Source organism: Selaginella moellendorffii, unplaced genomic scaffold, assembly GCF_000143415.4.
Source record: "Selaginella moellendorffii unplaced genomic scaffold, v1.0 SELMOscaffold_37, whole genome shotgun sequence".
Lineage (NCBI taxonomy): Eukaryota > Viridiplantae > Streptophyta > Lycopodiopsida > Selaginellales > Selaginellaceae > Selaginella > Selaginella moellendorffii.
The window spans coordinates 622982-641377 of record NW_003314298.1 but is presented as its reverse complement, the minus strand read 5'-3'; the positions used below and the strand labels follow the sequence as shown (position 1 = coordinate 641377).

Here is an 18396-nt window from a genome sequence, read left to right as displayed (position 1 = left end):
CAGGCAGCGAGGCTACGTCCACAACCTCCCCGCGCTGCCTCCGGGACCGATGACAATCCAGGAGCTCGTCCCAGGGATGGAGAACGTCCGGCCGCCGTGGGACAAGCGCGTCAAGCTCAACTGCATCACCACCTCGAGCGACCGAGCTGCTCACGTTCAGGCCAGCGCCGAGGCGTTCTACAACGACGATGACGTCGATCCTCACTAGTAAATTAACTTTAATTTTCCAACTTTGTGACAACACCAAATCAAAGAATTTTCATGAAATGGACGTAGTTAGTGTATTATCTAGGCATGGTAATACATGTATTTGACCTTATAAATATATTTACAGACTTTATAAATAAATATTTTTAAATTTATATTTAAATTTTGACATTTGACATGATTCAAGTACCACTCACAGATTACTCTCTTTCACACGATCCAAGTGCTCACTCTCTTCACATGATCCAAGCAACTCACTCTGCTTGAGAAGAAAAAGCAAAAATTAAACAAAAGCTGATCAATAGAGAAAACATGCAGTTGGCACTTTGCGGCCTTTAACGCTATGGCCCGGCCATGGAGCCATAACTCTGGGCTCCAAGACAGACAACACCTCATTACAGTGCTTGAGAAAGAAAGAGCTAGGCTCTGGAGAAAGGAAGACGCCTTGGGAGGAAACTCTCATCTACCCTGGTTGTGTTTCTCACCTTGCCATAGTGTTAGCTGTGAGGCCATAGCACTCTCCCTGTGACTAACAACTAACATCAAACAAAAAGAAAAGAGCGAGAAAGGAGAAAAAACGAAAACACTCACCTTACGCTATGAACCTTCAAAATTGTTGCGAGAGAATAGCAGGACCTCGCAGTGCCAGAGCTGCCACAGTTTCATGGCTCTGCTGAGGAGGAGATATATCCAAGGGTTCGTGAACTAGAGGCAGTTGTTGGGAAAGGAACAAGAGGAGGGTGATGAAGAAAATCTTCCCAAGCGATATCATCCAATTTTCCAATCTAGCATTTGCGAGGATATATCAGTTCCATCCCAAGGGACCGTGGACCTCATCAAGCACGCCACCATCCCAATTGCCATGCTCGATAGAGCTTTGGGAAGTTCCTCCTGGATCTTGAAGATGATATGAAGATATTGCCTTTCATGAATATGTTTATAAAGGGATTTGTGGAGAAAAGATTTGCAGAGAAAAGATCTCAACAATGCAATCGAGTTTCCGTTGGAATGTTCAAAACAGATGGACACAGAGACTTCATGGTCTTGTTTCATGACGATGATCGCTGTTCCAGCATATTATAAAACAAACAAAGAACTAAATTCTTTGGAATACTTTTGACTAAGTTGAATTTTGTTTAACACATAAAATTGATTTTCAGACTACAGACTAACAAAGATTTTTTGTGAGAATTCCAGACTATCCTAAGTTATATATATACTCAGCACATCAATGGAATGCTTCTAGCTGGACTTCCATCCCTCTCGATGCCGCTGGGAACTCGTGCCGCGAGTTTCCATTCACCAGCAAGCCCGCAGAGTCATCTTCGCGCTCCTCATCACTGTCGTCCAGGACGTGAACCGATCGCCCATCCGCGTCCCACGCCGGAGGAGCCTCTCGAGCTTTTCCCTTGTTCCAAAACTGTCTCAGCTCCAAGTAGCCAATGATCCCAGAGACCATGAACACCCAGCCGAGCAAGGCCCACTCAAAGCCCCGGACGTGCTCGCTCCCATAGATATCCGCCAGTAGAGACATCCCCGAGGCCAAAGTGACGAGCCCAAAAACCAGCACGCCCCTCCCCGAGTAGACGTGCAAGTACTCCCAAATCATCCTCAGCTTGTGCTGCTGCTGGCCCGGCGGAGACTTTGCGGGGCGGAAGAACGCATTCACCGGCTGGAAGCAAGCCAGGAGAATGCTGAACAGTCCCAGCTTTACGTGCACCGTCTCTGTGTGGAGGCCCCGGAGCTCGGCAGCCGCGAACAGGAAGGCTAGCAGCATCACGGTGACGCCCGAGTACTGGAGATAAGTGTGTGCCTGGAACCAAACGTTGTTCTCCAAGTGTTTGAGATACCTTGCCGCTACCACGCCTCCCGGGAACAAGACCGCCCAGGCCAGGAACATCATAAACCCGTGGACGACGAGAACGGGCTTCACTTCTTCGTCCGCCTCGGCCGCGCCTTTCTCCAGGTAGATCACCGTTGCCTTCCTGCTCGTTCTGTCGTGCATGTTTCTGTCCGACGGGAAGTTTGCGTCCCACTTTGATCCCATCGCCCAGACGATCCTCAGCGGCACCGATGGATCCACGACGTTCTTCTTGCAGGCCTTGTCGTTGTCCGACGAGCACCGCGGTTGCAAGCTCCTGGTGAACTCGAAAGTCACTGCACCCTTCTCGGACGAGCACCTCCTGTCCCACAGCTCCTCGCTTGTTTGATGAATGTTTGACGCGTCCCTGCCGTCGATCCAGTAGCTTTTCACGTATCCAGTCCCGTCCGCCCCTACCCAGCCTACGTAGGCGAACGAGTTCACCATCCCTCTGCCAAAGGATATCGCGAGATAGCCGCTCTTTCGCTCGCCTCTCACCGCGAACGATATGTTCGTGCCACTCGTCGTCCAAAAAACCGTCACCTGTTGCTCGGCCAAAACGACGCTGCTATTGTACATGTCCGAGAGGCCGCCATCCACCACCTGGATTTTCCATCCCATCTTCTTCTCGAAGAAAGCCTGGTAGTATACTTCGTCCGGCGTCGTCCTGTTTGGAAGCCAGCTCAAAGCCAACGGATGCGACAACACTCCGTGAGCATCCGGGCCACCCGCAAAAATGGTCTCGTTTGGATTTGTCGCCCCCCCAACGGGGTCCGAGGTGATGTAGAACGCGACGTCGTGACCCGCTTGTATGGAAAAAATCACTGGAACGCCCCTCTCAACTTGGACAATGGGAGCCTCCTTCTTGTTGATGTGGAGAACTTTGGTCGGGCTGGGTGGATTCGGATAGTGTGCCGCTTCCTCCGACGTAACCACGAGCGGAGAGCCTCTGTCCGCTACAATCACGTCGATCGTCGGCTCGGCTTCCGTCGCCACCAGGGGGCCCGAGCACTGATTCACAGCGTCGGAGAGAACCAAGTTTACGTGTCCAAACGAGACTCTCCCCGGACCACCGTGGTTCTGCGGCCAGTAAAACGGCTGCAAGCTGTCCGGTGGCTTGAGCGGACCGAGCGCCCATATCACAGTCATGTTGGCGCTGGGATCGATCGAGACGTCGAGCTTGGTGTCGGAGCTATACAGCGGCCTGTTGTAGCGGACGAACGCTACTCCGTCTACGTGCTGGCCGTGGACAAGCACAGTGGTGCTGTTGTCGCTGCTACTGTCGTAAACAACGTCGGGACACACACCGGATGGATTCTGAAAGTCCCAGTTGCATTCGCTATACTTGCTGATGTAGTAGTCCTCCGCGAAGGGTGTGTCCCTGTTCTTAAATCCCGCCACCACCACGTCCGCGTTCATCATCAAGTAGTTCTCTTTCCCTGGCATCGCCCATCCAAACGCCATATACTTCGTCTCCGGCACCACTGCCTCGAGCGCTATATCCACCGAAGAACCATTCCCTGGAAGCGAGCTAGAATTCCCTGGAAGCAAGCTCCACCTTAGCCTGTATAGCGGGCTAAGCTCCACGCAGTTCTCCAAGACTGTGGCTGGAACCTTTCTTTGCGAAGAAGAAGAAGAGCTCGAATTCTTCCAGCTCGAGTCAAGAACTACGTGACCAAAGTCCGAGGCTGTGATCTCGTCCCAGACCGCGAGGACTTGGATTTTTTCCCAAGTCACATTCTCCAGGAGCTGAAATTCCATGTCGTCGCTGAGGAGAGTGTGGTTGAGCGGCGCGGCCGAGACTGGGAATCCCTGCGTGAGGTTGCGAAAATCCTCGCCCAGAGATCCCCACCAGCAGACGTGGGGCGAGCCCTGGATCATGTCGAATCCCGTGACGCGGAAGCTACAGTCGTCGAGGATGGTCACGCGGCCCCGCAGCTGGTGCTGGATCATGCCGAGATCGGCCGAGAATCCGACGAGAGGGCTGTCCTTGGAGCAGCCCTGGCTGCTGCCCCTCCCGATCGAAGAGCACAGGAGGAGGAGGAGGAGGAGGAGGAGGGGAATCGGAGCAAGAAGAATGGCGGTACCTGTCGGCCGATCCGACGAGCTCTTCATCCTTGGCGTGGAGCAGCGATCGCATTTGGATTCCTGTGAGCGCCTATAGATCTGGATCTCCAAGAGCCCTAAAAACACCAGGGTTTTAAATTTTTTAATCATGCTTAAAAGAAAGAGGTTAAAACATTTTAAAAAATTTAAATATGACTAGAAGCTTTTAAAAATGAAACGTGCCTTTAAACATTATCAAAGTCAATGGACGTCCTCAAGAACTAATGACATAATCATGTTTAAAAACCTTTTATAAAGTTTAAATATATAATTACGATGCCATTTATTAATATTAACATAATGGAATTTTGATAGATATTAAATTCATTTCAATTCCAACCATTTACTCTAGGGTTTTGGGTTAATTAATATACACATTTTTATTTAAATATGTTTAAAACTAAAAATATGTTTAGCATTTAGGGTTTGATTTTCACGTCCAACGTCGATGTGAATACAAGGACTATGTCAGGCTCCAGGGGCGTTGACTATGGCTCAGGGCGCTGCTCATGTCTACACGGTAAGGCATATCCCAAATGGACACTCAATCTCTTTGCGAAGGAACAGGATGACCCCTGGTCCATGAAGCACACTGAGATCTAGCGCAGTGCCCCTGCCTTTGGCAAACGAGCTGTTCCGGTGCTACCTCAAGCACTGTGTGCCAGACGCGGTCGACTGGAGTTTCGCCCACAGAAGTTCTTCGATGACAAGTGGCAACGCCAAGCTGCTTTCGCAGAGATGCTGCTCAAGTACTTGAGGAGCACGATTCCTAACGTTACTTTGAGGGTCACCGAGTCTCCAGTCGTGGGTTTGATGCGGAACCTGATATCAAGGTCGAAGCTCTGATCATGAGCGAATGGATTCTCGTCATGCTTGTTGAGATCAAGCCGGAGCTTGGCCTTGGGGAACCTTCTGTGGAAGTGATGAGGTACTTCGCCGACCACTTCATTGCCAGGCGACGGGCCTATCATTGAACTTTTTTCCTATCCTGCTGCGCCGTGCTCATCTTAGAGGTGGTCGGACCAAACATCCGGGTCGGAGGGGCCGCCTTCTTCGACAAGCCTGCGCACGAGCCTTTCACTCCCTATCTGCATATTCACAAGTTCTTACAAGACCGCCAACACTTGGAGCGGCTCTCCAAGGCTCTTGCGTCTATCGGGCCGGCTGTTTCTTCTCTGGTGGCCTTCTACGGCAGGCAAACGCTCGTCGAGTGATCCGAGCATCAGCTGGCCGGAATTGATCAGAGACGAGCATGCCCAGGGTGCATCGGTTACTCAGTACTGGCACCCTGGGTTTCAGGCTCAGCCAGCGAAGGGAGAAGATGCTGCTCTTCTCGTTGCTACGTCCTGCTTCCAAGCGCATCGTCAGGTTTGTCCAGAGATATGGTGTCGAGGTGCACACGCAGTGGGCGGCGCATGGCTACGCACCTCGATTCAGCTGCAAGCCACTGGAGATGGTAGCGACTGGCTGGTGGTGGACACTGTGGCTAAAATTTTATAGAATATTCTCCTAATGAGCAAACATGTTGGCAAGGAGAATATACCCCTGCGCGTCCCTTGGCGCGAGGACTCCTCTCACAGCGCTGCTGGATTCATCCACATCTTTGCGTGAATCACTACTGCTGCTACATCGTCCTCTTCTCTTGTGGTTCTTGAGCAGAGACCTCCAATCGGCGGCATCGGGCTTGTAAGGCATAGACTCCAGGAGCTCTTGCGCGTCACGCAGGTGCCCGGCACGGCTCAGCACATCGATCATCCCGCAGTAGTGCTGCTTCCGCGCCATCTTGGCGAAATCCAGGGCCAGGGACTGGAAGATGGATCGCGCCCTCGAAATGTCGCCGCTGTGGCTACATCCCAGGAGAAGGCATGTGAAGCTCGTCTCATCAGCGCCGCAATCTTCCAGGTGCATCAACACGAAGATCTCTGCGGCGCGATCGAAGCGGCCGATCTGGGAGTAGGCCACCAGGACGGCATTGCAAGCCACGGCGCTGGGAACCGGCATTGTCGCCAGGATCTTGCCCGCGCGATCGATCTGGCCAGTGTAGGTGTGGACGAGGATCAGGCACATCCATGCCGCGGGGCCGCGGTCGGGGATCTCTGCGAAGAACAGGAGCTTGGCGTGGATCACGTCCCTGTGCTGGGCGTATGCCGCTAGCATCGCGTTCCACGACGAGATATTTCTGGCCGGCATTCGATCGAAGAGCTCCCGGGCTTCTTCCAGGCGATCGTTCTGCGCAAACCCCGAGACCATCGCGTTCCAGGACACCACGCATCGCTCAGGTACCGTGTCAAAGATGATCTTGGCCTCCTCGAGATGACCATTTTGAGCATAGGCCGCGAGCATCGCATTCCATGACGCTGTGCTTCGCTCCTCCATCGAATCGAACAGGCTCTTGGCGAGGTTGAGCTTGTGGTCCTGCGCGTAGGCCGACAGCATCGTGGTCACGGAGATGGCATTACGCTCGGGCATGGAATCAAACAGCGCCTTGGCCTCGATCATATACCCGTTTTGGGCATACGCAGCGATCGCGGCGTTCCACGACACAAGATCCTTCGCTGGCAAGCTCTCAAAGATCTTCCTTGCCTCGCTAACGTTTTGGATCGATCCATACGCAGTGATCATCGCATTCGCGGATACAGTGTCCCACTCGGGCATGGATTCAAACACTCTCCTCGCTTCGATCAGATAGCCTGTTTGAGCATACGCGACGAGCAGGCCAGTCCACGACACGACGTCTCTCACGGGCATCTCATCGAAGATCTTCTTCGCTTCCTCGACTAGCGAGTTCTCCGAGTAGGCATTGAGCATCGCAGTCCAGGAGATCACGTCCCTCTCGGGCATTCGATCGAAGAGAGTTTTCGCCTCGTCCATATGCCCCGATCGGGCATACGCCGACATGAGCGCGCTCCAGGCGCTTAGCTCCTTCTCGGGCATCTCGTCAAAGAGCTCCTTGGCCTCCCGGAGGTGTCCATTGCGAGCAAACGCTACCAGCATGGAGAAGAGCGTGAAGGGAGATCTGGAGCTCTCGGGCATCGACGCAAAAACCTTGCGAGCGTCGTCGGCACTGCCACACTTTCCATACATCTCGATCAGCGTGTTGGAAATCCGGCTGTAGAGATTGCGATCGTTCTCGAGGTCAAGCTTGGATTTTACTTGCTTGTGCTGCTCTCTCACGCTTGAGAGTGTTCGACACGACTTGAGGCTCGCAAGACACTCCTGTAAGCTCAACATTCACATCTTTCAAGTAATCTCACATCTTTTCTGAATTAAAAACTTCTCACCTTGGGAATTTTCTCATCCAAAACAAATAAAATCTCGTAAATCTCTCACTTTCCAGCGATTTTTCACCCACCATGTCTTTGCTTGAATCTAGACATTGGCATGGAGGTGCTTTCGGGTACCTGGATTGGTCGCAGCTCAAGAACAGCGTCCCCTGGTGCTCGATCGACCACAGAGACAAAAACCTGGAAACGAAAAACAGGTTTCTGAGATATTTTCTTGAGCTCTACGAATTTACCTTTGATAGTTCCTGCTGCGAGCTTCGTCGGCTCTTTGGATCCATAGCCTCTTTCCCTTGTCTTGTATAGATAATATCGGTCTCCGGAAGATCAAGTGACTCGCTTTGAGGCTTTTCTTGTCGTGATTTCGCTTCTCGGGACGGTCTGGAGCAGTCGAGACGTCGTGTTCCAAGTCTTTCGCTTCCACATCTCAAACTGGAAAAAGAAAAGAGAAGTTTTATCAGAGACTTTTTGAACAAAACAATCGAAGCTCAAAAACTTACATGGGGGTCCTTTCAGCTCGGAAGAAACCATCTTGATCGTGCTCATACTCGTCCTCAAACTCTTTAGCAGCTGCTGCCGCTTCGTCGGCTTCTAATTCCGAAAATCGTGCCATCAAGCGCTCATGCTCGAGATCTTCACCAAACCCCAGAATCAGCACAAGAGACAATAAACTTCCGTCACCTTGGGCTTCTAGACTTTGCTCAGCAGCAGGAGATGGACCATCGAATTCTTCATCGTGTTCTTCTCTGATGTCGGTTTTGGATTTGTAGAACGCGTGAGGAGGAAACAAAGCTTGCGAAATTGGCCTCCGCTCGAAACTCTGGATATTTTGATAAGACGAGCAAAGTTTCTCGACTCCAACATTGAGAGCATCAACTCGCAGATTGCTGATCTTTGCTTCGGATGAAAGGAAGGAAAAGCAAGAGATATTGTAAGCGACATTGTGTGGGATCTCCTGGACGAGCTTGTGGATGGCGCGATTTTCTGAGCGAAAGATTGGAGCTGCTGGTGCTTGGCTGCGTGGTCGCGCCGTCATCTTTAGGATTCAAAGTAATATTCCAATTAAACTTAACCCGGTTTATAAATTAGGATTAAATAAATCAATCAATTGTAATTTCCCATCCGTGACATTTAATCTTATAGGACTTTTTCCAAAAAATCAATAAGAATTATAGTTTATTGAGCATAACCTTTATGATCAAATAACATTGTAACAAAAAAAGATTCACCATACAATTATACTATCAGCCATACGATGACAACCATCAATCATACAGATTAGCCTATAGTATAAATTGTTTTCTATCAAGCAAACTTTCCCAGGTAAGATTGGGCACCTGTAAATTTAGGTTGTCTTGACTACACAGACCCAATAGCGCTTTCCAGACGACCATTGTAGTGTTCTAAGAACGTAGTCTAAGACCCATGTTGGGAGAATCTTGGACGCTCCAGTGAGAGGATTCCAGACCATAAAATCTTCTCTTCTCATCCCAGGTAACAAACCACCGCTCTAGTTTAGAACACAATCCAAGTCAGAGTCAGGCTTCTGCCAGTGGCACAGGGGCGGTTAGGTCAGACGCTGGTGGCCACGGCCATGACCATGTACCCTGTTTTCTCTCTCATTAGCGTCTCCTCAGATGGTATCAGATTGTAGATCCTGATGGTTCACCATGCCAGTGTGCTTTCTGATCAACAACCACCAACTACATAGAGTATGGTGGAAGATGGCAAGCAGTAGTGCTGCTGCCGGTGCATTGGAGCAGCGTTTAAATCCCTTTGTACAAGGGAGAGCTTGCAAATTGGGCTGCCCTCCTGAAGGTTGTTTTCTTGTGTGATAATTGCGATGGGATTGTTGCAGGCAAAGAACCTGAACTAGCCCAAGGTGCTCCCAAATTAGCAGACTGGAAGCTGCGCAACAAGCAAGCCCTTATTGGAGTATATTCATTTTCTTGATCTTGACAAATTGGACCAATTTAACCCAATTTCTTGGTGCTCAAACAGTTGAACATGTGGTCATGTTGAAGGGTGAGTTCTTCACTTTTAAAGATGGACCCCCAATTTGCTTCTCATAGTAGAGAATGTCATTGATAAACTTCTCAACAGGCAATTGGGGATCCATCTTTAAAGTGAAAAACTCACCCTTCAATGTGACCACATGTTCAACCATTTGAGCATTAAGAAACTGAGTTAAATTGGTTCAATTTGTTAGAGCATTGTTATCAAGATCAAGAAGATGAATATACTGCTTGTCTGGACCAATACCCATTGTTAATAGGGCTCACTTATTGTGCAGCTTCCAGTATGCTAATTCGAGAGCACCTTGGGCTGGTTAGATTCTTTGCCTACGACAATCCCATTGTAATTATCACACCAAGAAAACGACCTTCAAGAGGGCAGCCCAATTTGCAAAATCTCCCTTGTACAAAGGGATTAAACGCTGCTCCAATGCACTGGCAGCAGCACTACTACTCGTCATGTTCCATACTCTGTGTAGTCGGTGGTTGTTGATCAGAAAGCACAGGTCTCTCCTAGCATGATGAACCATCAGGATCTACAATCTGATACCATGATAATGATCTGAGGAGACGCTAATGAGAGAGAAAACAGGGTACATGGTCATGGCCGTGGCTGACCTAAGTCCCCCCTGTGCCACGTGGCAGAAGCCTGACTCTGACTATATGCTCCTTGACAACCTTGCACCGCAAAGGGCCTAAAGAGGCACGTCCTCATCTGCTTCTAGACCCAAGACATGAGGACTACAATTCAGGTGGTGTGTGCAGTGAAGGGCTGCAAACTCGGGTGTCTCTATGAGATGCTTCCTGCTGGCAAGCGCTTGGCAAGCGCTTGGCAACCTCCTAGAGGGTTGATCTTTCATGCTTAAAACCAAAGAAAAAAGGCAATTGACGAAGACTTATTTGTTTTCCAGCTCTTGTTGCACTGAGCTTGGATCTTTGTGTTAATCAAACACGAAGGCATCATGCACTTGCTGAGTGGGCCAAAATGATGTGACGACTGAAACCAGGACAGGCTTGGAGAATGCTCTAGAACGAACACACATTGGTTTTGGAATAGTTTTTCTTCCATGTCTATCTCTCATGCATCAGAGAAGAATAGGATGAAGAAATGGCCCCTGCTGCTGCTGAGCAAAGTCTAGGTGTCGAAGGTAGTTTTATATGAAGAGGTGGAGACGTAGAGCATATTACACAGCATTCCAGTATATCTGAGAATAATAATACACCCATTTGGAGGCATAAGTACCAAAAGGGGAGCTTCTTTATTAATTTCCAAAGCCCTTGATTTACATCACCAAAGAGATGTGTTTGCTCTTTTATTCTTGAAACATTCGAGAATTTCAAACACGTGCAGGTTCCTTCCTTGTTTGGCCATCACCCTGACGAAATCATCTGCTTTCTTCCAAAATCGAGTTTAAAATCGAGCTCACATTTTCGCAATGAGAAATCTGGAATATGAAAGGATGTTTTAAAGCTTATTACTTTAGCTCATGCAGAAGGAAATTCTTGTGCAGAAAGAGATTGTGATCAAGATCGTGCTGCGGGATCAGATCAAGAACGCAAGAAGGCTGAAAAGAGAAAAGGAAAGAGAGGAATATGATCGCAAATCAGCTCGTTGGGCAGACGAACTTATCGACAAACAGTCTCAAAAGGAGGTGGGGATGGATTGTTCTAGCCTACTTCCAACCTACATCAGACATGCCTGACCAAGCATATATCAGAACTTGATCTATCAAGCTGTGAGATCTATCTTTACATCTGCTGCCTCCCATTGTTGAAACCATAAAAAATGAAACCTTAGCCCTAAATTTCTCACTGACACGTGTGGGAATATTTTGCACTTGAAAATTCTTTAATGTGACGTCACATGCTATGAACATGCTAGATGAAAATATTTTTAGTTTTATAATATAATATGCTTTTTTGGATATAAAATTTTTACAATGTTGCACAATATTTTTAGTTGTTATAAATTTTTTATTCTTTATTTTTCCTCTTATATCTTTTATAAATAGCAATTTTACTCTTTTTTCTCTTGTTTTTCTTTTTCTTTCATTTAGCAGAAAAACATATCTTTTGCATTTTGCTCCTTATACCACATTATTTGTGTTGTTTGATTGGTCATAAAAGTATAGCTTTTGGAGTTCCCTTTTTGTACTAGATTATTTCACTTGTCAATATTGCACAACTTCAATGGATATTAGGCTTTAATTTAGGATTTTTGAAAGTTTTCTAGTATGACTTGAATATAACATTTCAGCAATGGTAAGCCTTAATTAAATACTTTTGCTTTTTATTTCTTGGTGTGTAACTTCACGCTTAGCTTGGCTCGTTCTTTAGAAAAAAAAATTTCACGTATACTGGAATTTTTTTTTATTTAGTGTGTGGCCTTATGCCAAACTCTTTTTTGAGTTATTTGATAAAACAATTTTTTCTTAATATGTGACTCATTTCTTTTACAATTGTTATGGTAAAATATTTTTTGCTTAGAGAGTGACCTTGTGCTAAGTTTTTTCTAGAGTTAATCTGTGGAAACATTTTTTGATTAGCATGTGGCCTTGCACTATCTAGAGTAAATATGATGAAATATTTTTGGATTAGCTTATGGCCTTGTACTGAGCTTTTTGTGGAGTTAATTTGTGGAATTGTTTCTTACTTAGCATAAGGCTTCATACTAAGTTTTTTCTAGGGTCAATTTATAAAAATGTTTTTAGCTTAGCATGTGGCTTTGCACTAAGTTTTTTTTTAGGTTAGTCTGTAAAAATATTTCTAGTTTAGCATGTGCCCTTGCACTAGGTTTTTTCTAGAGTCATAATATAAAAATGTTTTTTGCTAAGTGTGTGGCATCATATTAAACTTTTTTTAGAGTTATTTTGTGAAAATATCTTTTGTTAAACATGTGGCCTTGTGCCATACTCATTTTTGAGTTATTTTTTAGGTTTATTTTGTAGTCATTATTTTTAAATTACACAATCTTTGTTTGTAATTTCTTTTGTCTTTGTGATTAAGCTTGCTTTTGTGGCCTCATATTAAGGTCAAATTATAATATATATTTTATTAAATTTATTTTTTGTATGTGATTTTTTTATTCCTCAGTATTTTTATGTTATGCCATATTATTTGAACTAGTTTTATATATAATTTAAATTTGATCTTGATTTATATTTTTTGTTTCAATTTCATAAAGGTAGTATAGTCCATATACAAAATACCACACAATTTCTCATAGGTACCAGAAGGATTAAATATTTTGATGAGCAACGCATTTACTATTGTGTTCCTTTGGGACATGGAAATGTTTTGGTTTGTATACTTCAAATCTATAATAATAATGTCAGGGTGAGTTATTTATTAGAGTATTTTTTATTTAAATGCAATATCAATTTAGGGAAACTAGTTTTAATCATGAACATGGTGGATCTCCAAGTTTTACATAAAATAATGCAATAAAAATAACCATAGTTTTTATTGTAAATATAAATGATTGATCCACCTAATTTGTTGCTGTTGTGAAGTTAGTAAAAAATAATCAAGTTATTATTGCCGATGAGTTGGTTATTATTGTTGATTCGAAGGAGTTTTTGCACAATATAGCACTTGGTTGGGATCACCTTGGAATCTCAATATTTACTAATTAACCTTTTAACAATATTCAGCTGAGTTCTTTTGTCTATTAGAGATTATCACATGTTATTTTTGAAAACATATTTATCCTTCCAAAATGACAACATCTCCAACTGCTTTAAGAAAAAAAAGGTGAAAATATACATTTATCAAAAGATCCCCAAAAACACAAAAACAAAATTTAGTTATATCTAACACAACAGACATTATAGATGCCACAATGGTTTAAACAAATGATTATTGTGGTTTAAGATGTTGTCAATAAGCTTATTGAGAAGTTGAGGAAAAAAACCCAAAACTTCTTCAAACATTAAACAAAGGTGTAATTTTGTTTATAAGGTTTTATCACTAGCTGAGATCCAAAAGTTTATTGTGCAGGCATGCAATAGCAGCATAGAAGAGCCATCCAGCAGGCTGTCTGATCAACAGGACTAGCGATGAGTAATTAAGTAGCTCATAAGATGCTTTGTTTTGGACTAAACATAATAGAAGTTTAGAGTTCATAGTTGATGAAGGGTTAGAGCAGTGATGGCGGACGGGATGTCTTTGTTGGAAAATGGATCTGGACAGGCTGGGGATTGAACCCAGGACCTCCTACACCGGTGCCAGGTGTTCTACCACTGAGCTACCTGCCCTGGTTGTGTGCATGTTCAACTTAGTTCCAACACTCCCCCCTAAGCTGAACACGCCACACATCCCTACCTGCCAGTCCATGCCTACCACAGGCCATCCAACCATAGCTCCGATACCATGTTCAACTTAGTTCCAACACTCCCCCCTAAGCTGAACACGCCACACATCCCTACCTGCATGTTCAACTTAGTTCCAACACTCCCCCCTAAGCTGAACACGCCACACATCCCTACCTGCCAGTCCATGCCTACCACAGTTCCAACACTCCCCCCTAAGCTGAACACGCCACACATCCCTACCTGCCAGTCCATGCCTACCACATCCCTACCTGCATGTTCAACTTAGTTCCAACACTCCCCCCTAAGCTGAACACGCCACACATCCCTACCTGCCAGTCCATGCCTACCACAGGCCATCCAACCATAGCTCCGATACCATGTTGGAAAATGGATCTGGACAGGCCGGGGATTGAACCCAGGACCTCCTACACCAGTGCCAGGTGGCCATCCAACCATAGCTCCGATACCATGTTGGAAAATGGATCTGGACAGGCCGGGGATTGAACCCAGGACCTCCTACACCGGTGCCAGGTGCTCTACCACTGAGCTACCTGCCCTGGTTGTGTGCATGTTCAGCTTAGTTCTAACACTCCCCCCTAAGCTGAACACACCACACATCCCTACCTGCCCAGTCCATGCCTACCACAGGCCATCCAACCATAGCTCCGATACCATGTTGGAAAATGGATCTGGACAGGCCGGGGATTGAGCCCAGGACCTCCTACACCGGTGCCAGGTGCTCTACCACTGAGCTACCTGCCCTGGTTGTGTGCATGTTCAGCTTAGTTCCAACAGTCTTGGGGTTGGGGTTGTGGTCCAGGTAGGCAGCTTCGCACTGGTAAGTTCATTTAGGTAGGGGTTTTCTTTGAAGCGACTAAGACAGAGATTTGCTGGGGACAAGAAAGCGAAGCAACAAGCTAAGAGGTATAACCAACGATAAAAGAAAGGCTAGAGGCGATCAAGAATTCGTGTTAAAACTCTCAACGTTTGAAGACACCACGCTCTTTCTTTTCGATTGCAATGCAAAAGGGAACCAGTGACACAGTCAAGCTAAGATGATATGCTCAAACAACTCAAACAAGCAAAGCGCAAAACAACGGGCCAAGGAATTCTCAATGCGAAAGGAAACTCACCGATGTGGACAAAACTGTGTGAATACTAACAAAACTAATGATCATTGGAAGTTGAGTTTCACATTGCCAGGTTCGCACATGTTTCGATTTGTTCTAATTTCTTGTCATGAAGAAGCCAAGTGATATGCTGGTGCTGTCAACGACGATAAGAAAAACGCCATGTCATAGCGTGTGCCAAGAAGAAAAATGCCACTAGATTGGAGATATTTTGTGTCAACGTTTTGGAGAGATTGTCAGCACTTTGAGTTATATTCTTGCTGCGCTCAACGCAAAGACCTGGGAGCTGAGAAACAACGTTGGGCACCTGCGATCTTCAATCCAGCTGAAGACATACATGACAATGGTCCAACCTCAATGAAAACAATGATTGAATTTATAAGAAAAGATGCCTGAATCTACTCGTATACTGTTTGTTCTAACTAGGATGCTTGTTGTTCAACGAACTAGATAACACCCGGGGCTTCAACCTTCCAGGTCTATGTTCTCTTTAGTTTTCTTTATTTTGTTTTTGCAACGCCATGCCATAAAACAACGTTCCAGGGGTAGATGGAAGTGTACGCTTTGGCAGTGGCAAAACGAGACGATCTACACAAAGCACTCTGTGGTTTCCTTGAATACATTTACAAAGTTGCAAAACATTTGTCTGAGTAGTTATGTCAAAAAAACACCAACCTCAGCCTCGTCACTTCCAAGACTTCCAAGCCGATCCCCTCTGGCGTGAGCACGAGCAGCTTCGTGTCCTCTGTCCACGGCCGAGGGCTTGACGTATCATCTTTTCTCAATCGGTGCAGCTTCTGACAACGGTTTCTATTTTATTTTTTAACACCAAGCAGGCTATTATGCCAGACGAGAAGACAGATCAAACAGTGGCTTATGGACAATGATATTCTGGACTTTATAAACTCAATGCCACCATGGTAGTTCCAGATAAGCAGCCAGATTGAGTGCTCTCAACTCGAGCGAGTAATCTCTAGTTGTGGCATGAGCGTCTAGGCCATGTGCATGAAGGCGCCCTCAAAGCAATGTCCAGAGATCAAGCACATGCACAAGAATTCAAGTTTACAGGCAAGCTTGAATTTTATGAGGCTTGTGTGCTAGGAAAACAAGCACGCACATCATTTCCAAAGTTTTCAGAATCCAAGAGCAGTCTGCCTCTTGAGCTCGTTCACACAGATGTGTGTGGGCCTCTCCATGTCCAAAGTCATCGTGGAATGAGGTATTTTTTTACATTCATTAATGACTACTCATGCTACACAGTCGTGAGACTTTTGGCCAAGAAATCTGAAGTTCTTGATCACTTTAAAGTTTACAAGGCTTCTGCTGAAATTCTTCTTGGCAAGCAGCTCAAGACTTTACGCAGTGACAGAGGTGGCGAGTACAAGGCACAAAGTTTTATGAAGCTGTGTAATGAGAGTGGTATCCAGCAGCAGTTTACAGCTCTAGATAGTCCTGTTCAAAATGGAGTTGCTGAAAGAATGAACCAGGCTCTTATAGAGAGTGCACATAGCATGCTTATTCACATAGGAATGCCACTATCATTCTCGGTCGAGGCGATTAATATAGCTATATATATATTCGCAATCAAAATACCTACCCAGCCTCTTGCAGATATTCCTTATCGTCTTTGGATTGGGAAGCAAATTAGCTTGAGACATCTACGAGTTTTCAGTCCTTATGCATAAAATTGTTATTGTTTATACCAAATAAAGTAATAGATATATAACATTTCCCTCATAATTTGATAAGCGAAGGATAGTTTAAAAAGAAGTATTCATAAAATCTAGAATAAAATTACAAAACATTTGCTTGTGATATGCTTGATCTTAACCTCTCTTTAGAATAAACTAAATCATTATTCAAGTAAGCTAAAGAAAAACTTGAAAAAGAGCGAGCTAAAAGCATATTAAGTACACTTCAACGAAGAAGAGATCAGAAATCCCAATATGATTTTGATGGTCATTCATAATATGTGAATTTATATACTACTCCTTTTTGGCAGCATTGGCACATAGAAAACACCTTTGCTTCAACTGAGAGTAGTTGTCGCAAATGTGACTTCGGGTATTGAAAGTTACAAAAGTGTGATACGCCCCTGCCCACAAGGACATAGAGAAAGAAACCAGAGGCTCCAACCCTCCTGAGCAAAGAAACCAAACCCGTCGGTAAGGTTTAGATAGACTACTGTAAATAGGGAGTTAGAGTTGTTTACACAGTCACGCCCTTTTAACAGAATAAGGATCATCGATAGAGAGGCAGGTGATGTGACCAATCGATAGTAGCTACCCCATGACTAGAGATTTCAACATGCACACAAAGTGCCGAAGCCAGTCTACCTATACTGGCCCAAATTCAAAGACTTAATTATCAGTGAATAAAGCTTAGATTAGAACACAAAAGTATTCCACGTAAGTTATCATCTGATAAACAAGTATTACAGTATAGGAACCACCAAGATCACTATCATTGGAAAACATAGGATTACCATCCAACAAAATTCAATAGCAAGTATATCATCAAGTACACTCAATGAGAAAACATAACTACCAAAGATTGTAGATAGCATGCCAAAAAACTTACAAAAGACAGCTCAAAGAACACAAAGTATCATTGACTGATAGGCAAAATGCTCGCGAATGTATCACCCAAGGAAATAACATCCTAATTTATCAGAACTAACTCGAACAATAATCAACAAAACAGAATGAATGTGGTAAGACCAACAAACACCTAGTCATGCCAACCATCGCATAAGTCAATCTGAATAGATCCTAGTTAACAATACCAAGGAACCAGAGTTGCTTAAGCAAGTGTTAACAACGTCCTATTGATGTCTCAAACCCAAGAGACCAATCCAGAGCAAACCACAAACAACTTGTGGTATTGCGAAAAGCTATAAGCTATCAAAGAGAACAACTAACCATCAAGAAAGATCATCAACCATCCCATCAAAAAGAAATATGCAAAATCATTGTCAAAGAAACAATCTACCATCCCGAAGAACAGCAAATCATTCTATACTAACAATAATCAAACAAAACCTTTGATAAGGATAATCAATGAAGAGGTTAGCTATGCATGATCAACACTCAATCGAAACTAAAGTGAAGACCATAAGATGGACTCATATTGGTACACAACCTCCTCATAGACAAAGCTATAGTACGGGTACCAACATTTTAGCCTCAAACAACTAAGTTGGACATCACCATCCTTAACCAAGGTGTAGGGCCACCAAGACCAAGTCAGGATCAGTGAGAGTTCACTACTTTCATAGAGTCTAAATGAAATGCAAGATGCAACCTGGCACCAATATAACGCTATAAAAGAAAGGCACAAGGGTCACCTTTCTTAGAAAAGCGTAACAGCCACTTTTTTACACCAACTCCAGGCTCTATCCAACTCAATTGCCTTAGCCCCAAAAGTTAACATCAAAATGCAAATTGAACATCCAAGGCTTAATCACAAAGACCATATCTTCGG

The 18396-nt window shown here is 45.0% G+C and overlaps 1 protein-coding gene and 2 non-coding genes across 3 annotated transcripts; all 3 read right to left on the bottom strand.

The window, feature by feature from the left end:
* Positions 1–1328: 1328 nt before the first annotated feature.
* Positions 1329–4241, bottom strand: LOC9653682 (cytochrome b561, DM13 and DOMON domain-containing protein At5g54830). The gene has a single exon (XM_002978335.2). The coding sequence runs from the start codon at positions 4181–4183 to the stop codon at positions 1436–1438; it is 2748 nt and encodes a 915-aa protein (XP_002978381.1). The 5' UTR covers positions 4184–4241; the 3' UTR covers positions 1329–1435.
* Positions 4242–13654: 9413 nt separating this feature from the next.
* TRNAR-CCG lies at positions 13655–13726 on the bottom strand. The gene has a single exon. It is a non-coding gene; the product is annotated as a tRNA-Arg (tRNA).
* Positions 13727–14268: 542 nt separating this feature from the next.
* On the bottom strand, positions 14269–14340 carry TRNAR-CCG. Its single transcript has one exon. It is a non-coding gene; the product is annotated as a tRNA-Arg (tRNA).
* Between the last annotated feature and the right edge of the window lie 4056 nt (positions 14341–18396).